Source organism: Ruditapes philippinarum, unplaced genomic scaffold (assembly GCF_026571515.1).
Source record: "Ruditapes philippinarum isolate M1 unplaced genomic scaffold, ASM2657151v2 ctg1882_1_1_1_1, whole genome shotgun sequence".
NCBI classification, from domain to species: domain Eukaryota; kingdom Metazoa; phylum Mollusca; class Bivalvia; order Venerida; family Veneridae; genus Ruditapes; species Ruditapes philippinarum.
In genome coordinates this window covers 211340-232721 of record NW_026865725.1, presented here as the reverse complement: position 1 = coordinate 232721, position 21382 = coordinate 211340, and the positions used below count along the sequence as shown (strand labels likewise).

Below are 21382 nucleotides of genomic sequence, written 5' to 3'. Positions count from 1 at the left end.
AATAAGAATTGTGTATGAAAGTCGAAATTATACTACTTTGTTTACATATGGCTTCTTTTATGACAAATTCTTTCACATTTCTTGCTAATATATAATCGCTAATGTAACATTTTCTGAAATCATAATTTAACCGTTATAAAAAACATGTTTTTACTTTCTAATGAAGTAGTTTATGTATGCATAATAGACATTTAAGTAAACCAGGGTCTCCCTAACTTTCTATTTAAAAAGGCTGTGATAAATGCAAATGAGAAGCCCATGTTTCCCGTGAGGAATTGGCATGTAATAGATAATGTGTTCAATAACGCTTTGTTACAATAGGTTTTTACAACTTTCATTATTTAAATGAGTTTTTCAAAGAATTATAAGCTTTTTGTAGGTTGATGTTTTTTTCATGCCATTGCAACGAACTTGCAAAAATGAAGAAGAAAATATGCAAATTTTGGAAATAAAATTACCAAATTTGTTTAATATTACATAATTTGTTGCAACAGTGCCTCGAGTTTTGCTCAGCTATTCGAGGAATAGGATGTATTGTACGGAACGCCCTCAGCTATTATCTATACTGACGGAAAGGGCAAAAAAGTTGCAATTGCTCGCCCCAGTGCCGATGTCCGTGTCGCTGTCCTACTTTGTTTTAAACAACTGAAGGAAATAGGTTGAAATTTCACACTTTTGTTCTCTGTATTTATTTTAGATAATGGACAAAGATCTCATAATACTGAGTCAAGTTTTTACAGAGTTGTGTCCCTTTCCTTACTGCCAAGCACTGATGATACTGATGATGGTCTGTTGTTGTTTTTTCTTCTGGTCAAAGTCAATACATGCTTATGCAAGGGAAGCAATTACTTATTTTAACAAATATTTATTCTGGAACTTATACAAATCAGGAAACTATGTAAATGTATTGTTAAAAGAATGATAAATACTGGCAGAAATTGCAACGATTTAATGGATATGTGCTATAAAATGTTAGAAGAAACCAAGAAATTGGAGAAAATATATAAAATATTTCATTTCGTAACCAGCATATTAAGCACACATTTATGTTAGTACTATAGATGAGTGATAGTTCCAAATATGACCTGAAATAATGTTTGGTTTTTTTTTCTTTTTTTTTTAAAGTTTAAATATGTTTAAATAATGATGAAGAATATATAAGTAATGTTTATTTAGCCATAATGTAGTTTCCGGAATGGGTTTCTCGTTTCTCTATAGATTTAGTATCTGTCTCCAGACTGCTACAAACACTACCAACACATACAGAGTACTAGTCATACCTGAAATAAACAAAGCTCAAATGTTTATATGTGGCATAAATTAAAAAAAATATCATGAATATGATTTATTCTATAATGGCTTTCCATAGTTTACAAAATACATGTATAGTATTATCATTCCGAACACTTTGCTGTCTTTCAATTTATTGTCTTATAACGTCGAAGTACAAAGGAAAAAAAGGAAAAGGCAGCAAGGAAAAAATTTTCTAAACGTAATATCGAAGAAAAGCCAAAAAAAAACAAAGGGGGGAAAAAAAAAAAAAAAAGAAATTTTCCGGATGTTTTTTGGGCAAATAAAAAGCCCCGTTTTCAAATTTTTGTTGCCGAATAATAAAAAAATGTACAAAAAAGTAATTTATTTTCAAAGGGGTTTTTCAGGTTTATACGTGTTTAAAAACTTAAGTAAACCTTTCCAAACTGTTTACAAAAATTTTTTTTAACCCTTAGAAATTTTGAATCTCCAAAAAAAATATTTTCTTAAAAAAAATGCAATAAAAATTAAAAATTTCCGAAACAAAACAAAACCATTTGAACGCCTTAAAAGTTTGTAATAAAATGTCTTTATTTCCTTTTAAACCAGCCTTTTCTCGCAATTTTGTGGCAACCCGGCCCCACAGGGAAGTTCACACAGAATCGTCACAGTCACCGAAACAATCACACACAAACATGTCCTGAATGCAGGTCACGGAACCAGTAGCGCAGGTGAAATAACCGTTAGGACAGGCCTGAAATTTAAAAGAAAATCCAAAATTTTACAATTTTCTCTAAATACAGAATTGTAATTGTGCAACGCCATCTTTAATAATTATCCGCGATCCTGTCAATTAATCGGATAAGTTCCTTTGTCAGATTAAAATGTTTTAAGGCCTTAAAGATAAACATATTTTTGTTGCTTTTGCTGCTCAGATGAAAGCATCTCTGATAGATAAATGAATTTTCAACAAAGATTAATTTAGTGAAATAATTAAGACATCTTACAATTTTCAAATACAAGTTTCAAGTTTATTGTAAAAGTCAAGGCACATACCGGCAACTCTGACAAAAACATTTTATCAATTACATGTTAAACGAAATGGAATGACATGCATACAGGTGCTAGGAGAAAAATAAGATAAGTATACATATTTCAAATTTATAGAAATATAAAAAAATATATACTAGCTTTTTTATGTACATGCATGGTTACGTTTTCGCAGTATAGTCGAGAGAAATGACTTCCAACAACCGATAACCCATCAATCTGATAAAACCTTCCTTTAAAAATGATCTAATTGAGCAGTTTGGTTTTACCCATAATACTTAACTGAAAAAAAAAAAGGGGAAGGGTACAACCAAAGACCGAAAGTAAAAATTTGGAAAAATAAATCAATTTTTCAAACTTTTAAAAAAGGTTTGATTGTTCCGGGGTGTCGATTTTGGCAATCTAAAATTTTTCTGTAATTTTTTTGTAAGGGGAATGATTTCCGCTTGGTTACGGTTTTCCTTGATGAAAATTTCTCCGGGGAAGAAGTTTGATTACTTTGGCTGTGTGCAGGTGGCAACACGGAGGCGTCTCCGGGCATTTTTACCCCCCGCCCTGGGGGCGGGGTTGTTCTTTGTCTGACCTTGTACATTTTTTGGCCAACTTTTGGCTCATGAACAGCGTGACCCCCCCCCCAGTTTCCGTCAATCTTAGCTTAAAGAGTTGAAATAACACACGTGTAAATTTATCAAATTACCAATGTATTTTGTTGTTTGTAATCATAATAAGTGATAAAATAATTATGGAATAAAGATTGATTATTACATAAAGTTTAGTATTTAGAAATGTTTTAACTACACTAAACAATACAATTCAATATCCATTAACATGTTGAATTTCTTAGACTGCCTTGCCTTTTACATTCAGGAATTTTCCATCGATATCATGATAAACATTTAGTAAGTAAGTAACAAGATAAAGCCGCCTTTAAAGTATCCATACTGGTGAAGGAAACTGTTAATCAGAATAAATTACTACCTGTACAAGAGCCCGAACCAGAGCAAACATTCGACTCGAAGGAATCCCCGACACAAGGAGCGCCACCGTAATCCGGTGGAGGGTCGTCACAGGCTCGATACCGCCTCTGCACACCTGAGCCACATGTTACGCTACAGCCCTGCCATGACTGCCACAAGCCCCAGTTGCCATCCATTGGTGTCCCGATCACTGCAAGTTTTGTTAAATTTCAAGTTATCAAGTTATCATAAGACATTAAATTAACAAAACTTAAAAGAAGACAATATACTAAAATATTGACGGTATATGCAACACTGTATCTTGACCAAAGTTTCCATGTAAAACTAGCATGAATATTTACATAGCTCTGACTACGAGTCGTCTGTTTTCGCATTTTTTGATTGGAAAGTGTCTTTGTTCATTTTTCAGTATTTTACAGTGTAAGTTAGGAAAACTTAAATCCAAAATGTTTTGCTTATCATTAATTATACTACAATATATTATGAAATGATCTCTTTTTAAAAAAAAATGCGTATTTTTTTTTATTTTCACACTTACAGTAATCACAATTTCTTGCAGTGTATTTTGGGAAACACGTGCAAGAATATGCATTCTGAAGATTAGAGCACGTGCCATTAATGCACGGACTGCTCGCACACTCGTCGATATCTGTAAAGTAAAAAAAATGTAAGTGTTTGTCTAAAAACATTTTACACATATGCTTTCTTCGAAAGATTTAATACTTATTGATTTTGAAGTTCTGCCACAGTATTTTGTAACAATCGCTTTAAAGATTTACATAAGGCACCAATAAACTATTATGGCATTGTCAAATTACTCCTTACAAATATGTTATGTTAGACGACTTGTTAAACCAGTTTCTGAAAAAAATAGTTCTTTAAATATAGTTCACGATTTTTTACAATTTCTATCTCCCTTGCCAAAAGTGGCAGTCTCTTTGGGGGTCAACATTCTAATGATCTAAATATTATTGAGAAAATATGAAAAAAATGAAAAGCTGTGTAGATGATCTTTACGAACCTTGATCGCAGTTAGCGCCTTGCCAACCACCTGTACATGCACAGGTGTAGTAATTTACAAAATCTGTGCACGTGGCGCCATTCTGGCACGGGGAACTGGCACATTCGTCGATATCTGATATCAAAACATAAGAAAAAGCATTTCTGAATAATAAACATGTATAAATGATATACAATTTGACATATACATAAAATTGTAACAAATTTCTGCAATCAAATTATTTAAAAAAAAAACAACAATGTTACAAAATAATAAAGCAATGGAAAAATAATGTTTGGTTTTTTCATTTCTGATTGTATTTTTCCTTACATTGCAAACGTCCAGTAAAACATGTAAAAGTAAAGTGTCAAAGACCATCCCTTAAATAAAGATATCACAAAATTTCACAAATACAAATTTTCTTGGTTCAAATATTGCTCAATTATGGTAAAATGTATATAAATTTTGTTTCTTTTAATGATTGAATAAAGCTTGTCAACAAAGAACTTAGTATTTTCCTAATTTCTAAAGGTGGTCGTACACACAGTGTTCACCGTATATTAAAAATTAAAACTGGAATCTTAAATTTTCTTCCAATGATATAGATAAGGGAGGACACACAATTTCACAAAGTAATAAAAACACAACATAGGATCGTCCGTGGCCGAGTGGATAATGACACCGATTTCAAATCACTTGCCACTCCGTCCGTGGATTCAAATGAGGAAGCTATTCAGCTAGGTTAAAAGAACTCCGTTTATACAAAATACATAATTATCCATTCTACAAAAGGAAAAAGACAATTCGACATAATGTGCCTTTAAAGATGAGGCTGGAAGGCGTTGCTAGCAACTCAAGCGACAAGAATCAGCAATGGGTTGGATTTGCGATTTTATGCATTTAACACACGTATACACACGTAAGTGCTAATAAACTGACCTTCATCACAGTCTGTTCCGGTCCATCCACCAGCGCACGTGCACGAGTAGCTGTTCTGGTTATTGTTGCACGTGGCACCATTTTGGCACGGGTTGCTCAGGCACTCATCGATATCTATTTGTTATACAATATTAAAGTAGTCAGAACATATTTTACATTTTCAACCAATTTCTATACACAGTTATATTCAAATAAGCGTTTTTGATGAAAAATTACTCATGGTTACATAAACGCTTTATTTCTTTTAAAAAGACTCAGAAAATGACAGATTTTTTTAAAAAGAAATACGTTTTAAACTGTCTTAATATTTTCAAAGTCTTACCTTGATCACAGTTTGTCCCCTGCCAGCCACCAGTGCAAGAACAAGTGTATGCATTCAAGAGGTTGTTACACGCTGCCCCATTCATGCACGGAGAGCTCGCGCATTCGTCAATGTCTAAAAGAAGTTAATAAATATATCATTGAAATATAGATTGATATGTTTGTTTTACACAATGAATAATCAATAACTTTCTATTTGAATTGATTATCTTAACATTCGAATATATTAAAAGGTTAACAAACGCCTACCCAGACGAATGGGTCATGGCAATATCTCTGCTTTTTATCCGAAAAGTGGAAAGAAAATATGTCATGGTACTTATTTAATTGATAATTAGTTTCAGATTATTTATGGAAAAAATGTCATTACATACCCTGGTCACAGTTCGTGCCGGTATAACCGCCGGCACATGTACACGTGTATCTGTTTTGTTCATTGTTGCACGTGGCACCATTCTGGCACGGGTTACTTGCACATTCGTTGATATCTACAAAAGAGGATAGGATAACGTAAAGAAACTTGTATCACTCATACCTATGGGGATGATTTATTCCAAAATCGTTTTTTCGCAAAAAAGACGAAAAACGAAAAGTGAAGACAAATTTTTAACAAAAAAGCCCAATTTACCGTCCCTTTTGCTTTTTGCTTTTAATCATCACTTTTCCAAATTTTTTGTCGTTTTATTATTGTGGTTTTTGTCTTTTTTCGTTTTGTATCTTCGTATTTTCGCATTTTGTTTTTGTAACGAAAAAAAGCGAAAACACGACATGGCGTAAATCAGCCACCATACATACCTCAATAGTTAAGAAGAATAGTAAAAATATAAAGGCTATTCTCCAAATGTGTAAAGGCAATATAATAAAATGTGCGAAATAGCTGTGGAATAAGTGTTCTAAAAATGATTCCAATGTAACATTCAATCTAAATAAGTTTACTGAAAATGATTTGAATGTAACAATTAATGATTTATTAAAAAAAATAATAAAAAAATGAAATAAAATGCATTTATTTGTAACATTTAATGATCAAAGATAATGTAAGCGTAAAAAACAAACAGAGAAGATTAATAATTATATAAAATAATTATATGAAAGTTTAACTTTTTCAAAACACAACTGTATAAGGAAAGAATTTCACAAAAAACTAGCTGATTACGACACCCCTTACCTATATCGCAATCTGTCCCAGTCCAACCTCCTGTGCACGTGCAAGTGTATCTGTTTTGTCCGTTGGTACAAGCGGCACCATTTTTGCACGGAGAGCTTGCGCATTCATCAATGTCTGGAAATTAAGTGATTTTGTACACATTTACTTCTTAAAAACTTTTTTCTCCAATTCAAATATATTGTTTGGATTCGCAGTCAATAGTATTATGGCATTTTTCGGAATACAATAGAGAAAGAAATTATTACACAACGACACAGATGTTAATTTCAATTTTAAAATGTTATAATAATTAGATATTGGTTTATGTAATAAAGTCTCTGTAGATTTTCATAAACACACATTTCTAATATAAATAATAGAATACGAGACAATACTTATGACATTTATTTCCTTCCAAGGTACAGAGCAATATAACACGAGAATATACTATATTCAGATACAATATGGCAAAACAAACTTCCGGTAGCACTTTAATCAGCCGATAAATAGTGTTTCAATGCATGTAATGAACATGTATATGTTTTTGCCAATAAATTATTCGACTTGACTTGACTTGCTTGTGCAATACGACCAAATGCATTTGAGGCACAAGTATCAAGTCACCTTTTTATAACAAAAATTAAAAAAAATATTACTGATGTATTTGGAATTATGCAAATAGTTTTTGATTCATTTCATAAAAACAATTAAGTAAAAACCCCTGTAATAACATATGGCATGTAATAAATAAAAGAATTGTGTGACTTTTAACCGTACCTTGACCGCAGTGTGTGCCAGTCCATCCGCCAGCACACGAACACGTGTACCCGTTCACAGCATCGTTGCATACCGCTCCGTTCTGGCACGGGTTACTCGCGCATTCGTTTATATCTGAAATAGGCATTTGTAAACGAACCATCAGTTACGTCCCCTAATGTTTTATTTGGATAATCTTCTGTTGTTGTTATTATCTATGTTGTTGTTCCTGTGTACCATATGTTTAAAATTTATTAAGCTCTAGTTGTGTTGTTAGGCAATAATGAAATCATTTATTCATAAAGAAACGTAAGTTATTATGTCCTTCATTTTTGGTCCATATGCACTTAATGGCTTTTCTCGTGCATAAAAGAAGGTTTCTTTGTTTCTAAATCGTTAACGCAGTTTTTGAAAACACGTGAAAACAACAACAAAAATAAGCACATGGTAAATACCTTGATTGCATGTAGTTCCGGTATATCCAGGATCGCACGAGCATGTGAACCTGTCACGTCCATTTGTACACGCACCATTTACACATGGATTACTGGCACACTCATTCACATCTGACAAAAATGCATTGTGAAGGATAATATTTTGTGAAATAAATGTAGAAAGTGCATTTGAACATCTCTTTTTTGTTTAGCCTGGCAAGCGCTGATGGAAGTTTAAAGCACGCGGTCAAAGAAACGTGACTATGAAAGTTTAAAAAAGCGACACGATGGAAGCATTACGCACGTGGCTTTAAAAATCGTACGAAACTAGGCTAAACGTAAATAGTAGACTGTTAAGCTGCTTAACAGTGTTAAATGCATTCAATATTTAATTTCATTTAGCCACTAAATTCTTCATAACACGTCAAAATGTTGCCACAAACATCAAATCGAGTCATAAACATAATTTTATCATTTGCCAATGAAAGTTCGGCATTTCTATATATGATGGATGTTTAAGGTTATGATTGGCTGACTTTAGTTGACGACAGGGAAAAGAAGCGGGAAACTGGAAGCTTCGGAAATTTCTTAAAAGGCAAAATCAAAAAAAAATGTAGGTCAGCATTCAAAAATTAACGTACATTGAATTCACACTGATCTGATACAACGCAAAGCATTCAAGCGTTCACGTACCTTGATCACAATGCGTTCCTTGCCACCCAGACGTACACGTGCACGTGTATCCGTTCACCTGATCGGTACACACAGCGCTGTTTTTGCAAGGGTTGCTCGCACATTCATTGATATCTAATTTTAGAAACATATTGTAAATGCTTACAGAATAAAAGGTAAATATTTCACTCAAGTGAAATATATATATATATATATATATATATATATATATATATATATATATATATATATATATATATATATATATATATATATATATATATATATACAAATGTATATACATAAAAAAATATATATATACATAAAAAAACAGGGAGCAAATATACGATGTAGACTGAACATTCCGGAAAAACGTAAAATGTTTTTCATCAATGAAAAGCCTTTAACTGATTTCCCTAACATCTAAGGTATTGAATTTCTGAGCTGACACAAAGCTCTTGCCCAGAGAAGAAATCTCAAAATACATTTTTTTTTTCAAATTTCCATTTTTATCCATGTAAATAATAGGATAAATAATTAAATAAATAAATAAATAAATGAATAATTAAAATAAATAAATAAATAAATGAAAAGATAATTAATTAAATAAAAAAAATAAACATCTAAATAAAATACGTGCTTACCTTGACTGCATGTGGTTCCGGTATAACCCGCTGCGCATGTGCAGGTGAACTTGTTGAATTCATTTGCGCATGCTCCACCGTTCAGGCACGGATTGCTAGCACATTCATTGAAATCTGAGGAATATTCATTAAGAAATAATGGTTACTTTTACCAGGGACATAGATTTCTGAAAATGTTGTACCCATGCTTCTGATTTCTTTCCATGGTTATTAATTCGACAATGTTAATTACATACGCAATAAAAAAAAAACTGCTAAAGAAAAGGGAAACAAAACTAAAGGCTTGACGCTTTTTCTTAATTTAGTCGTAGCTCTATACAGAGAATGAAATTCAATGAAGTGTTTTCATTTGATATTTGTAATAAAAAATTAAATACAAAAAAGAGTTAGACAGATTTATCTAAAGAATATCTTCACAAAAACTGTATTTGTGGCAAACGTTGCAGAAATCATGATCACAAATTAGACAAAGATGGCCTTTCTTTCGCCGATTCTTACATTTTTCATTCATTTGAGTATATGAGATGAACTGGACGGTTAAAAGTTCATTCCGTTTGGTAAAAGGGCGAGAATTTAGGATGTAATCATTCAACCGCCTTGTCCGGTATATACCGGAATAAGGTATTTAGTGCGATGCTCCAATTCCTTTTCCAGTCTTATTCTTACGGGCATATTAAACAGAAATAATTTCTCACACCAGTATCTAAGTTTTACCTTGATTGCAAGTAGTTCCGGTATATCCTGACGCGCATGCGCATGTAAATCTGTTTTGTCCATTTGTACACGCTCCGCCATTTTGACAAGGGCTACTGGCGCATTCGTCAACATCTGAAAACATTTAGTTTATTAAGTTTTATTACAACTGGAAACATTGAGTGTTTTGTAATTTCTATTGAGATCTTGATATAATTTGATAAAAGACTAGAACACTAATGCTACCTTAATCCAATAAAATATTTTGAATCTTACTGACCTATTTTTGTAACTGAAAAATTTGACCAAAACCGATACTTTTGAATTAATTTACTTGAAACGCGATCACTACTTTTACCCTGGGAACATGTTTAATATAGTTTAAGTATTGCGAAACAGACTTTTTAATAGCAATGTACACTGTACCTTGGTCACAATTCGTTCCAGTCCAACCGGAAGCACAGGTGCACGTATATCTGTTCACAAGGTTGTTGCACGTGGCGCCATTCTTGCATGGGTTGCTCGAACATTCATTCACATCTAAAAAAGGTACAAAGAGCTGTTTAATGGTTCATCTTTTCCAACGAAACAACAAATTCTTATAACATAAGCCTGACTATTGCAGATTTGATTGTTTGGTACGTTTCCTTTTACCATGTTGTGTATTTTGGAATCAGATTTATCAGATTTATTGCTTATAGGACATTGACGGCAGGAACTTGAAATGAAGTGCGGAGTGCTACTTTACCTTGATTACAAGTAGTTCCGGTATATCCTGCCGCGCATGAGCAGGTGAATTGGTTCCGTCCATTTGTACATGCACCACCATTTTTACATGGGTTACTTGCGCATTCGTTAACATCTGGAAACATAAATTAGGATTTATGAGTTTTAAATTTAAATGATCTGTGTGTAAATAATCAGTGTGTAAATAATCAGTGTAACAATCTCTTAATCTTGAAACAGTGGTTATACTAATACATGTAACTTAATTAAAAAGAGGATATTTTTTTGTTTGAGTGAAATATGGAATATATTTTCACGAAGCATGATAAAATGCCACATATTTTCACGAGCCGGGACGGCGAACGAAAATATGTGGCATTTTATCATGTTGAGTGAAAATATATACCATATTTCACGAAAAACGAAAAACTAACCTTTTTATTTAATTTCATTATCAAAAAAAAAATGGTTACGAACCCCTTTGCTTGCTACGCAACTGCAATTGTACAGCGCGCAGTAATATAATTATTGTCTTGTTTTGCACGCGATGTTTAGCGCTACATTGTGACGTCACGAAAACAATTCTAAAAGCGTCTGTACAGCTTTAATGACTGAATAAATGATATTGGTGTTCGGAATAATTTTCTTAATGAGACCATTTTCTATCATTCTAGATAGTTTTCAAAACAAATTTCAGCAAAAAGTTGTTTTGTATTTATCAGATTTTTCAAACAAAATGGCGAAAGAAGTCCCTTAAAATAAATATGAGTTTTGACTCCGCCCACTTTCATATTTATATTACATATTTATCTTTAAAAAAATATGAAATATATTTGACTGATATAGCACCATATTTCATGGGTAAAATTAGATAATACATAATTATTTCTTATTACTATTGATTGGATGATAGACATGTCTCTTCCTAAGCTCTATGCACTGATCTTATTGGCTGCCGCGACGCAAAAGAGGACCACTGCGTAGGAATTTGATTGTAAGCCTCTGTGATCAGTCTCAATCGCAACTTTTCGGCCCTTACCAGGAACACAATACAATGTAGTAAAAATACATAGAACGGATGCGGTATTTCGGTCTTAACCTACGCTTAATTAGTAACTATAAACATGTAAACAAATAGTAATTTTATGCTGGGAATAGTTTATTTCCAATATATCAAGTAAAAGTCCACCTAATATAAATTGACTTGAAACGCGATTGCGCAACATATTTTTAAAAACAATGTACACTGTACCTTGGTCACAATTCGTTCCAGTCCAACCGGAAGCACAGGTGCACGTATATCTGTTTACAAGGTTGTTGCACGTGGCACCATTCTTGCATGGGTTGCTCGAACATTCATTCACATCTAAAAAAGATACAAAGAGCTGTTTAAAGGTTCATCTTTTACAATGAGCTTCTATATATAACAAAAGAAGGGAGCTTTTTTAGACAGTTTATCATTATAAATCACTATGGGTTTTGACGCAACGCTTAAATACAATGGCTGACTTCACAACTTTGAGTGGCCGGATAAAGTGACTATTCTGCATTTAAATGACTGTTTACCTTTAAAGAGCACTTTAGCAGAAACTTGTTTTTGTGAATTTTATTATGATGACTAGCAAATTCGAAAACATGACCAGCTTTTAAATGCTAATGGTTAGAGATGTCAAGGCCGCCATTTTTGTAAACAACATGCTCAGTAAAACAAGTCATTTAAAGGGGCAGGGCGGGGTGAGAAGGGAACGGGGGCGGGTACAAACTTTAGGCAATAGAAAAAAAACCTACAAGGCGAAACACCTGTTCCTTTGTGATATTTTGCATGTAAAGAGAGTTGCTCAAGCAGAGGCATTGTTTCTTAAGCCTGTATATTTGTTGGTATATTTTGCCAGAGGGACGTAATGTGCTGTTTTTGGGTCTGGGGCCACAGTGTATATTAAGCTTCAACGGAATGAATGGCGACTATCTTAACTGATTTACTATTGCTGATTGGATTATGTTTTTGTAGATTTGCAGTGTTATTGTATATATATTCTCAACAAAACGTGTGTTTCCAGGTTGCGTATTTTGAAATCAGAATATATAAGACGTATTGCTTGTAGAACATATTAACGGCATGAACTTGAAATTAAGTGCGGGGTGTAACCTTACCTTGACTACAAGTAGTTCCGGTATATCCTGCCGCGCATGAGCAGGTGAATTGGTTCCGTCCATTTGTACATGCACCACCATTTTTACATGGGTTACTTGCGCATTCGTTAACATCTGGAAACATTAATTTAATTTTATGAGATTTAATTAAATTTAAATAATCAGTTTGAATAATAAGTGTCACAATCTTTTAATCGTGTGACAGTGGTTAAACTAATAACTGAATCAAAAATGCATAATTATTTCTTAAAACTATTGATTGAATGACATACATATCTCTTCCAAAGCTCTATGCACTAATCTAATTGGCTGCCGCGAAGCAAAGGGGTACCACTACGTAGGAGTTTGATAGTACTGATCAATGGCAGAAGCCTCTGTGATCAGTTTGTGTAACACCCTCTTTGCCAACCAGGACACTAACAATACCGCAATTTTGATCTATTAAACTGACCGTCACTGTCATGTTGAGTTGAATTTTAGTAATATATTTAAAAATTTTGACATACGAGGGTTGTTCAAAAAGTAATTGGACTAAGCGTCTAACGTCTTCATATTCCATTAAATTTTGAATATTTTCATATGCACGGCAAAAGTTAATTGTTTCCTACAAATTAAACATACGTTTATTGAATTATTTTTCTAAACGCATGCTCACTATGATATTGTATAACCATGGTAACACGCACCCGGTGCAACGCATCAGAAACCTTTTTGACGTTAATTTGTTCTTAAAGTTAATTCATAATTTGTTGTCTGGTTTTCCATATATTTTCTCCGACGCATTTTATCATATTTTTGTGACAAATTTTGGTCCAAATTTGACGTCATACAGACAAGAAATGAATAAACTATAACGTTTTGAACAGTATAATGAATTATAACGGCGATTGACCAATAACTTTAAATAGAAGATGTTACTGTTATTATATAAAAAACGACCTATATATTATGAAAAGACTGCCTTACTTTTTATTAGAATTGAACGTTACAGTGTAAACGATATTTTTAGAACTATTCCGTTAGTCACGTGGCTTAATTTTACATCATTTTTCATAGTAAATTATAGAATTAATCACAATTACAGCAAACATGTCAAAGTATTGTGATATTAAGCTGTTTACTGATCATTTACATATAATGGCACCTTGCCCGTTTGATGCACACCGTACAGGCGGACATATACAATTTGTATCACGCAGAGTCAAAATATAAGTGTTTTTGATTTATCTAGTTCTGAATGACTGATTTATTTTAGATTAATAATCAATCTAACCTTGGTTGCAAGTCGAACCAGTGTATCCAGATGCACACCTGCACGTGTAGCTGCTTGTACCACTCGTGCATGCACCGCCGTTTTGGCACGGGTTTGTGGCACAATAATCTAGAAAAAAATGAAGAATGATAAACCAGGAAATAACTCAAGATGAAAACATTAAACTAATATCCATTTAATGGAATCTAACTCTACATTTATTTCCAGAATTGCAATAATATAAGTGACCTTAAATACCGGGCACCGGGGTCAATCAGTGTAATACATATTATATACGATACGTCATATATTCTGCATAAATTACCCATGATCATACAGCAATACCAAAAACGAAACAAAAACTCTCTTCCAACATCAGGAGCGAACTAAAAAAAGTTGCAAAAACACATTTTAAAAAAGTTGCCAAAACACATTAAAAAAGAGTTGTAAAAACTCATTTAAAAAAATAAAAAAACTCATTTAAAAAGTTGCTTAAACACATCAGAAAAAGTTGCAAAAACACATTAAAAAAGTTGCAAAAACACATTAAAGAAGTTGAAAAAACACATTAAAAAAGTTGCAAAAACACATTAAAAAAGTTGCAAAAACACATTATAAAAAGTTGCAAAAAAACATTAAAAAAGTTGCAAAAACACATTAAAAAGAGTTGCAAAAACACATTAAAACAGCGAAAAAACAAATTAAAAAAGCGAAAAATTGTTCATTCATGGATAGTTCTTGCCATTTTAAATAAAATGTTAATGATAGTTTTTGCCATAATGAATTGTAAAAGATCTAAAATAAAACGTACAGGTATACAAGTTAACCAATTTTACCCCGGCCAAATATCTTTTTTAAAGATATTTCTTGTTTTGTTTGCACTCGATCAGCTATTTTGATATAAAGTGTAAATAAGTTTGAATGGAATTCAACCTTCCTGGCTGTTAAAAGTTATACATGTATTATGCTGAAATTGAAAATTCCTATTGCAAATTTTTTTTTTGTAAATATAAAATCAACATATTTCGACTTCACATAAAGTATAGATATGTTATGTTTCAAACTTCACCACAATATATATACTGCCATTAAAACAAAAACTGGCAGTTTCTTCGAGAAAGAACCAACTTTTTTTAATGCAGTTTCCTATGCATAGTTTGTACATTCTTTTTATTCAAGTAAGAACTTCATAGTTTTCAATAAATTTCTGCGATGAAATGATTTTACTCGAAAATGAGCGTAAACTATCTTTAAACCAATAAGAGAGTTTACAGTCTCGATACTGCAGGCAACGGTTTTGTTACGGTTTTCAATCATCACATATTTTTGTATTTCAATTAAGGACATTTAAGAAATTGATTACGGTATACATATTTTTGAGATTTTAGTTTGCAGTGATTTCTTTGAATTGAAACTACATTGTTGTGCGTATGCATTGATCTTACGGTTCTTCGGTCTATAACATCATCATCATAATCATCATAATCATCATAATCATCATAATCATCATCATCATCATCATCATCATCATCATCATCATCATCATCGTCACCAACAGCAACAACAACAACAACAATGAAGAGCAACAGCAACAACAGCAACACCAATAAACAAAAAACAAAAATAGATAAACATCATCAACAACAGTTAACAGCAACATCAACAACAGCAGCAGCAACAACAACAACATAAATAAATTATTCATTTAGATAATGATCCATAAGCGGGTATGGTCCATAAGCGGACTTTCTTAGAGCGCTAATATTGATCTCTTAGTTTCCAGGTATAAAGTTTAATAATTCCAAAGCAAAAATATTTTTAAAAAGATTGAACGAATTCCAAAATAGATCAGGTCAAACATAAGTTTGAAAACAGCCGAATTTAAACCATTAATCCCAATCTTTTCTTTTGCCAACTGGATTTTCTGCTTTATATGAGCGAATTAATTACTTAAATGCCGAGTGTGTAAATGTGAAACAAATCAAATTTATATAACGCTGTCTTTCATAGGATTATATTTATTGTGTTTTAAGTGCCAAAGATTAGCTTAATTGTTACACATTGAGTTTACGCGTGCCAATTTTAATATATAACATTTTTACTTCATTTTACTAATCACAGCGGGCCAAACTGACTATAGTTCAGATCTAGTCAATATAGGTTAAACGTTAATTAGGAGCTGATTTTAATCAGACTGCACGATTTTGATCCCGCACATTTGCAATTTATCGCAAGTTATATTCACCTTCTACTCAACGTTAACTATAAACCATTATCAAAATATTTTTTGATGAGACACTCACCCAAAATCCGAGGACATTTGTGTATTCCGTACATTTGCCATGGTTCTTTATATCCTGCATGTTACGATATAAAAACACTATGGTGGCTTAATAACACCATGTTTATTTTCGTCTTTTTGCCCTGTGTACCTTTTTTCGCAAAAGCGAAAAGACGGGAAAATAGGCACAAATACGGCACATAAACTGTAAAAGTAAATACATAAACAAACAAACAAACAAAAATAAAGAAACAAAGAAAGAAAGAAGGCCGACATGATACATTGAATACATATTTTGAAACTTTGCATCACCTCAAGCTTTTCAAATTGCGCAAATAAGCAACAACCACATACCACCCCATCCTATAATTTAAAGAGGAAGAGAAAGAAAAATCAAAAGAAAATAATAACCTCAAACAACTAAAACCAACATCAAACATCAATACCATAATAAAAACACCACCGCCACTTAAACCACCATCACCACCACCACCACCACCACCACCAACAACAACAACAACAGCAACACAAAAACACATCCACAGTGCTTCCACTTACCGTTATATCCATACACTTCCACCTCACACAGTTGCAGGTACTCGGAAATGCCTTTCAACGTCAGTTTAACGTAACGTGCTTTAACGCTATTTATCGCTAACGACTTCGAATTGCCTATCTCCCCAGAATGATAGGCAGCTCTGGACCATCGACCATTCACTGTTGCTGTAGCTATCTCAACATTTCTAGCCCTATTAACTAAAATGGAAAACACATTTATTTTCACATTTTTTTTCTCCAAAAGTGAGTTCGATGTTCGATGGTAGTGATGATGATGACGATGGCGGTGATAAATAAAATGATGATGATAGTGGGGATTGGTATAATGATGATCTTTATGATGATGATGATGATATTGATGATGATGTTGATAATGATGATGATAATAATCAAAGTAATGTTAATTCATTTATGTTTCAAGAGTGCGAATGCGCGAGTGACCATCATGATAAAATAACGCCAAATATACATTACGTCTGTCTTTGGCCTTATACTATGCTATTTAATGTATAATTCTATATACTTCACTAAGTGTGATATGACTTATATCTAACTGATATTTTTCATTGAAGGCTTAATTCTATTATATTTTTCACTTTGCTCTACTGAAGATTGTTATTTTACTTGTCATTGTGATTTATTCACTTACTGCAGCAATCGAGTCGGTTGTAGATGTCAACTCGGGTGATCGTGTACACCGCCTGCAGGTCGACCATCCACCAGGGCTCCCACATATTCAATGTATGAAAGCATTGGTTGTTATAGATATTTTGGTCTCTGTTGCCGTTGTTCCCCTTGTCTGCGTTCCAGTCTGTCCGTCCACCCCATAAATTTGGCTGTGACGACGGTTTTCCTACTGCCAGACTCCTTGATGCTGGTACAGCTTAAAGAACCAGAATAAATAAAGTTAAAAGTGAAACATTCTTTATCTCTTATCACATTATTGACCATCCTTTAAACAATAATGTCTTCATTAACAGAGGTTCTACTGAACTTTAATGGCACACTATTCCTCAGAAACGATTTTTTAAAATTCTTTAGAAATTGCATATGAGTTCTATAATGATTTAATAAGGCGTTTTAGGCATTTATAATTGTTTTTAGTATGGGGGGCTTCCATTACCTAAATAACTACCAATTAATCGTACTTATGAAAAAAAAACAACAACAGAAAAAAAAAAACATGGTTCAGGTAATTGTTTAATGAATATCTTTTTTGAAACTATTAAAGTACGTCAAAATAAAAAAAGGTATAATGGGCCTTTACTAAAGTTGTAATAACTGAGCCGCGCCATGACAAAACCAACATAATGGGTTTGCAACAGTCTGATCAGGAACCATTCTTTTATAAAATTTAAGGAAACATTCGATGAAATTCTTCCTTTCATCTTGAAATTCTTGTCAACTTTTACCATAAATGTAAGAATTTTATAGAAAAAAATATTATCTTCATGGACATCAAGCTATTTTCTCGTGCGTAATTCCTCAGTAAATTAGGGAGTCAATAGCAAAAAGAAAGCATCGTTGATATTATTATTATCGCTATTATTATTATTATTATTATTATTATTATTATTATTATTATTATTGTTATTATTACGAAAATCAAACATTCTGTTAAAACATGTTTTATTATTATATTAATACTATAATTATTGCTACATTAGAATAAGTAAAATAGTTTTAAATAATCGGCATGGAATGCACCAATCTGTAAGGTACAAAAATATTTGTCAAATTAACCCGATGAGGTTTGGGCGGACAGAATAATTTGTTGGCAATATTTAGACAGTTTTTTAACATACCTGTAACCAATCCATTCATAGTAAGAACCACAAGAAAGATGGACCAACTCGTCTTAGCAACCGACTCCATGATCTTCTACCCCTTTATGGCAGGAAATCTTGGAAACTGTGATAAAAAAACAACAACTAAATTTAGAAATTCAAAACATAATATAATGCATTACAGTGAATTGTGAGCCATTCAAAATAATCACGAGTAAGGCTTTAATAGGCATACGCATGTGAAGTTGAAATAATGAATTCATGAAGTTGAAATCGCGTATTCATGATGTTGAAATCGCGTATTCATGAAGTTGAAATCTCGAATTCATGAAGTTGAAATCGTGTATTCATGAATTAATTATGTTTAAATAGCGATTTTACACGTGTCATTAATTTTTTTAAAATGAGTATAGAAAATTATAACACAATCCAAAGAATTATTGCTCGTTGAGAAATGAGAATAGGCATACACACGTGAAGTTGAAATAGTGAATTCATGAATTTGAATTCACTTAATCCTGAGTTGAAAATCGTAAATTCATATATTTAGCATTTTGAAATCGCGAATTCATCTTGATGATATCGTGATTTAGTCAGTTGGAAACGAGTTTTCGTAAGTTTGAATTTGTAAAATTCAGCTTCATGTAAACAAAGTTAATTTCTATATTAAGTTCATTTCTATGAAAAAAGTATTGAATGCTTTTGCTTTCTTACAGAATACATTTTAATTTTTTGAAATAAATTATCAGAAGAATAATATTGTGAGACTTACCCCGGTGAGCAGATTCTTCTATTTGAGACAGATTATTTTGTGCAAGTTTGAGGTAACATTTAAATATGAAAATCAGATTATAATATGTTATGCATAAGTTCACAGAACAATCAAACCCGAAACCCAATAACAGTATTACTGGATTTTTGGCACCGTTTTCCATAATAAAGGTCAGTAATATATATATAACGTAATTAAAATCCTAATTCAGTGAGGTCGGTGTTTAACCTCATTTGGCAAACAATGATCTTAATTTTTAATAAATAAATGCACTCTTCAATGCTAAACCTTGCTAATAAAGAATTATATAAAGTTGTTGAATTCAATACTGTAGTAAATATTCAGCCGTTACTGCGCGCGTGTTAATGTCATTGAAACATGTTTTGCCCATTTGACAGAGTAAAAACTGTATACCACGAAATGACAAAAGTGTGCTTTTTGTATTTTACTATATTTGATATATAATTTGAATCGATTTGAACCAGTAAGTAAAACGCACATACATAAAAAAGAGCCATTGTATATGATTTAATTGAAATACGGAAGGAGCACGTGGCGTCCTTAGAAACAGGCATATTAACATTAATACTGACATAGCCAGACAGCTTAAAAACAAGCTTGTGAGTCACATGGCATTTAACATTAAAGCGGCCTTTAGCTTTTATTTTTGTTGGAAAAACAATTCTGTATTGTTTCAAACTAAGTATTTCAGTAATTTTATCTTGGAAAAGTGATAAATTTATATTGTTGTCACGTGAAGTACACACAGGTGTGCAGCGATTGCACATATGAACACATCATTCTAAATTTATGCAACATTAGAACCGACATTTTGTGTACGCAAATACATTTAGCATGAGAAAAGTAAAGTGCTTAAAGCGACTTTTATTTCTTTTTAAGTTTAACAAAATTTTTAGATAAATCGTTTCATATAATTGTCAAATCAAAAGAATAAAAGTTGAACATGAAATTTTCCGGCGATAAAATACATTACAATAAGTAATAACCCCTCCATACCTCTAATTAAACGGTCCACGATTCTTCTATTTTTAGAAACAACGTCACTGACGCGCTATAAATAGTCCTCAGGATGCTGTAGTGACATGATGCATTTTGCAAACTTAAAATGACGGGAACACTTAGTTTGAAACAACATAGAGTTGTTTTTCCAACATAAAATAAAAGCTAGTCTCTTTAAGTCTGAAGGAGCCTTAATAGAAGTTGTTTTTACGTTATCTCTGAACAATAGAATAGAATCAATAAAATCGCCTCTGCCATTTTTAAAACGCTCAATTTAATCAAGTTTGATTTTCTTTCAATTACCTTTTCATTACATTTTTGTTTGTTTCATTGTTCTTAAGCGATCTCCTCTTTCCAGAATGTGTTTGAATTGAAGGATTACTAAAGAAAAAGATATTTCTAAAAATTTAGTTTTTATTTATTAATACAGTTAAAAATAACATACATATATTCATATGCTTATAAAACATTGTATATCACAGCTATCCCTCATAATATAATACTAAATAGAATCTCAATTGTCAAAGTATTGTACAAATACCAGTAATACAGAGTAACCTAAAACAGTACTCGTTTCTATCTTTCGCAAGCTTACACGTGGCACGGTATAAATGGCACGAGGGTAAAAGAACAGGCTAGACGTCAAATGATTTAAAAAGACCTTTACCCTTCTCTTTTTTTTGTGATGGACTTTGTTCTGCTCTCAATTTTGTAGCAGTCCATTAGCGATAAAGGGGTTTTAACATCAAGAAAATTTAAATTAAGCATTTAACTGTAAAGGACCTTGTAGACTTGCAAAGATGCAAAGGTTTGCCTCTCTCTATACTGTTGACAAAATACTTTAATGAGTCATGGACTCAAGTTAAATGTATTCACACAAGTAACATGAATGGAGAAAACTGTTTTTCCCCTGAAAGTATAAAGAAATTTCGTGCTCAAAACTAGAATCTA

At 32.4% G+C, this 21382-nt stretch overlaps 1 protein-coding gene across 1 annotated transcript; it reads right to left on the bottom strand.

Moving 5' to 3' along the window:
• Nucleotides 1-1903: 1903 nt before the first annotated feature.
• On the bottom strand, nt 1904-18767 carry LOC132730099 (fibropellin-1-like). The gene is made up of 22 exons (XM_060715951.1): nt 18658-18767; nt 17502-17735; nt 16853-17050; nt 14035-14142; nt 12762-12875; nt 11863-11976; nt 10633-10746; nt 10311-10424; nt 9906-10019; nt 9192-9305; nt 8569-8682; nt 7897-8007; nt 7463-7576; nt 6707-6820; nt 5913-6026; nt 5540-5653; nt 5218-5331; nt 4300-4413; nt 3817-3927; nt 3280-3468; nt 2885-2955; nt 1904-2005 (listed from the first exon to the last, which is right to left on the bottom strand). The coding sequence occupies exons 1-22, from the start codon at nt 18725-18727 to the stop codon at nt 1904-1906; spliced, it is 2676 nt and encodes an 891-aa protein (XP_060571934.1). The 5' UTR covers nt 18728-18767.
• Between the last annotated feature and the right edge of the window lie 2615 nt (nt 18768-21382).

What these genes read in the sequence shown, in the direction of transcription:
- LOC132730099 (XM_060715951.1), bottom strand. Translation starts at nt 18,727, where the DNA reads ATGGAGTCGGTTGCTAAGACGAGTTGGTCCATCTTTCTTGTGGTTCTT. An exon ending in CGGAACTACTTGCAATCAAG is followed by an intron (nt 9,306 to 9,905) that starts GTAAAACTTAGA and finishes AATATTCCTCAG; the next exon opens with ATTTCAATGAATGTGCTAGC. An exon ending in TGGGACAGATTGCGATATAG is followed by an intron (nt 6,027 to 6,706) that starts GTAAGGGGTGTC and finishes CCTCTTTTGTAG; the next exon opens with ATATCAACGAATGTGCAAGT.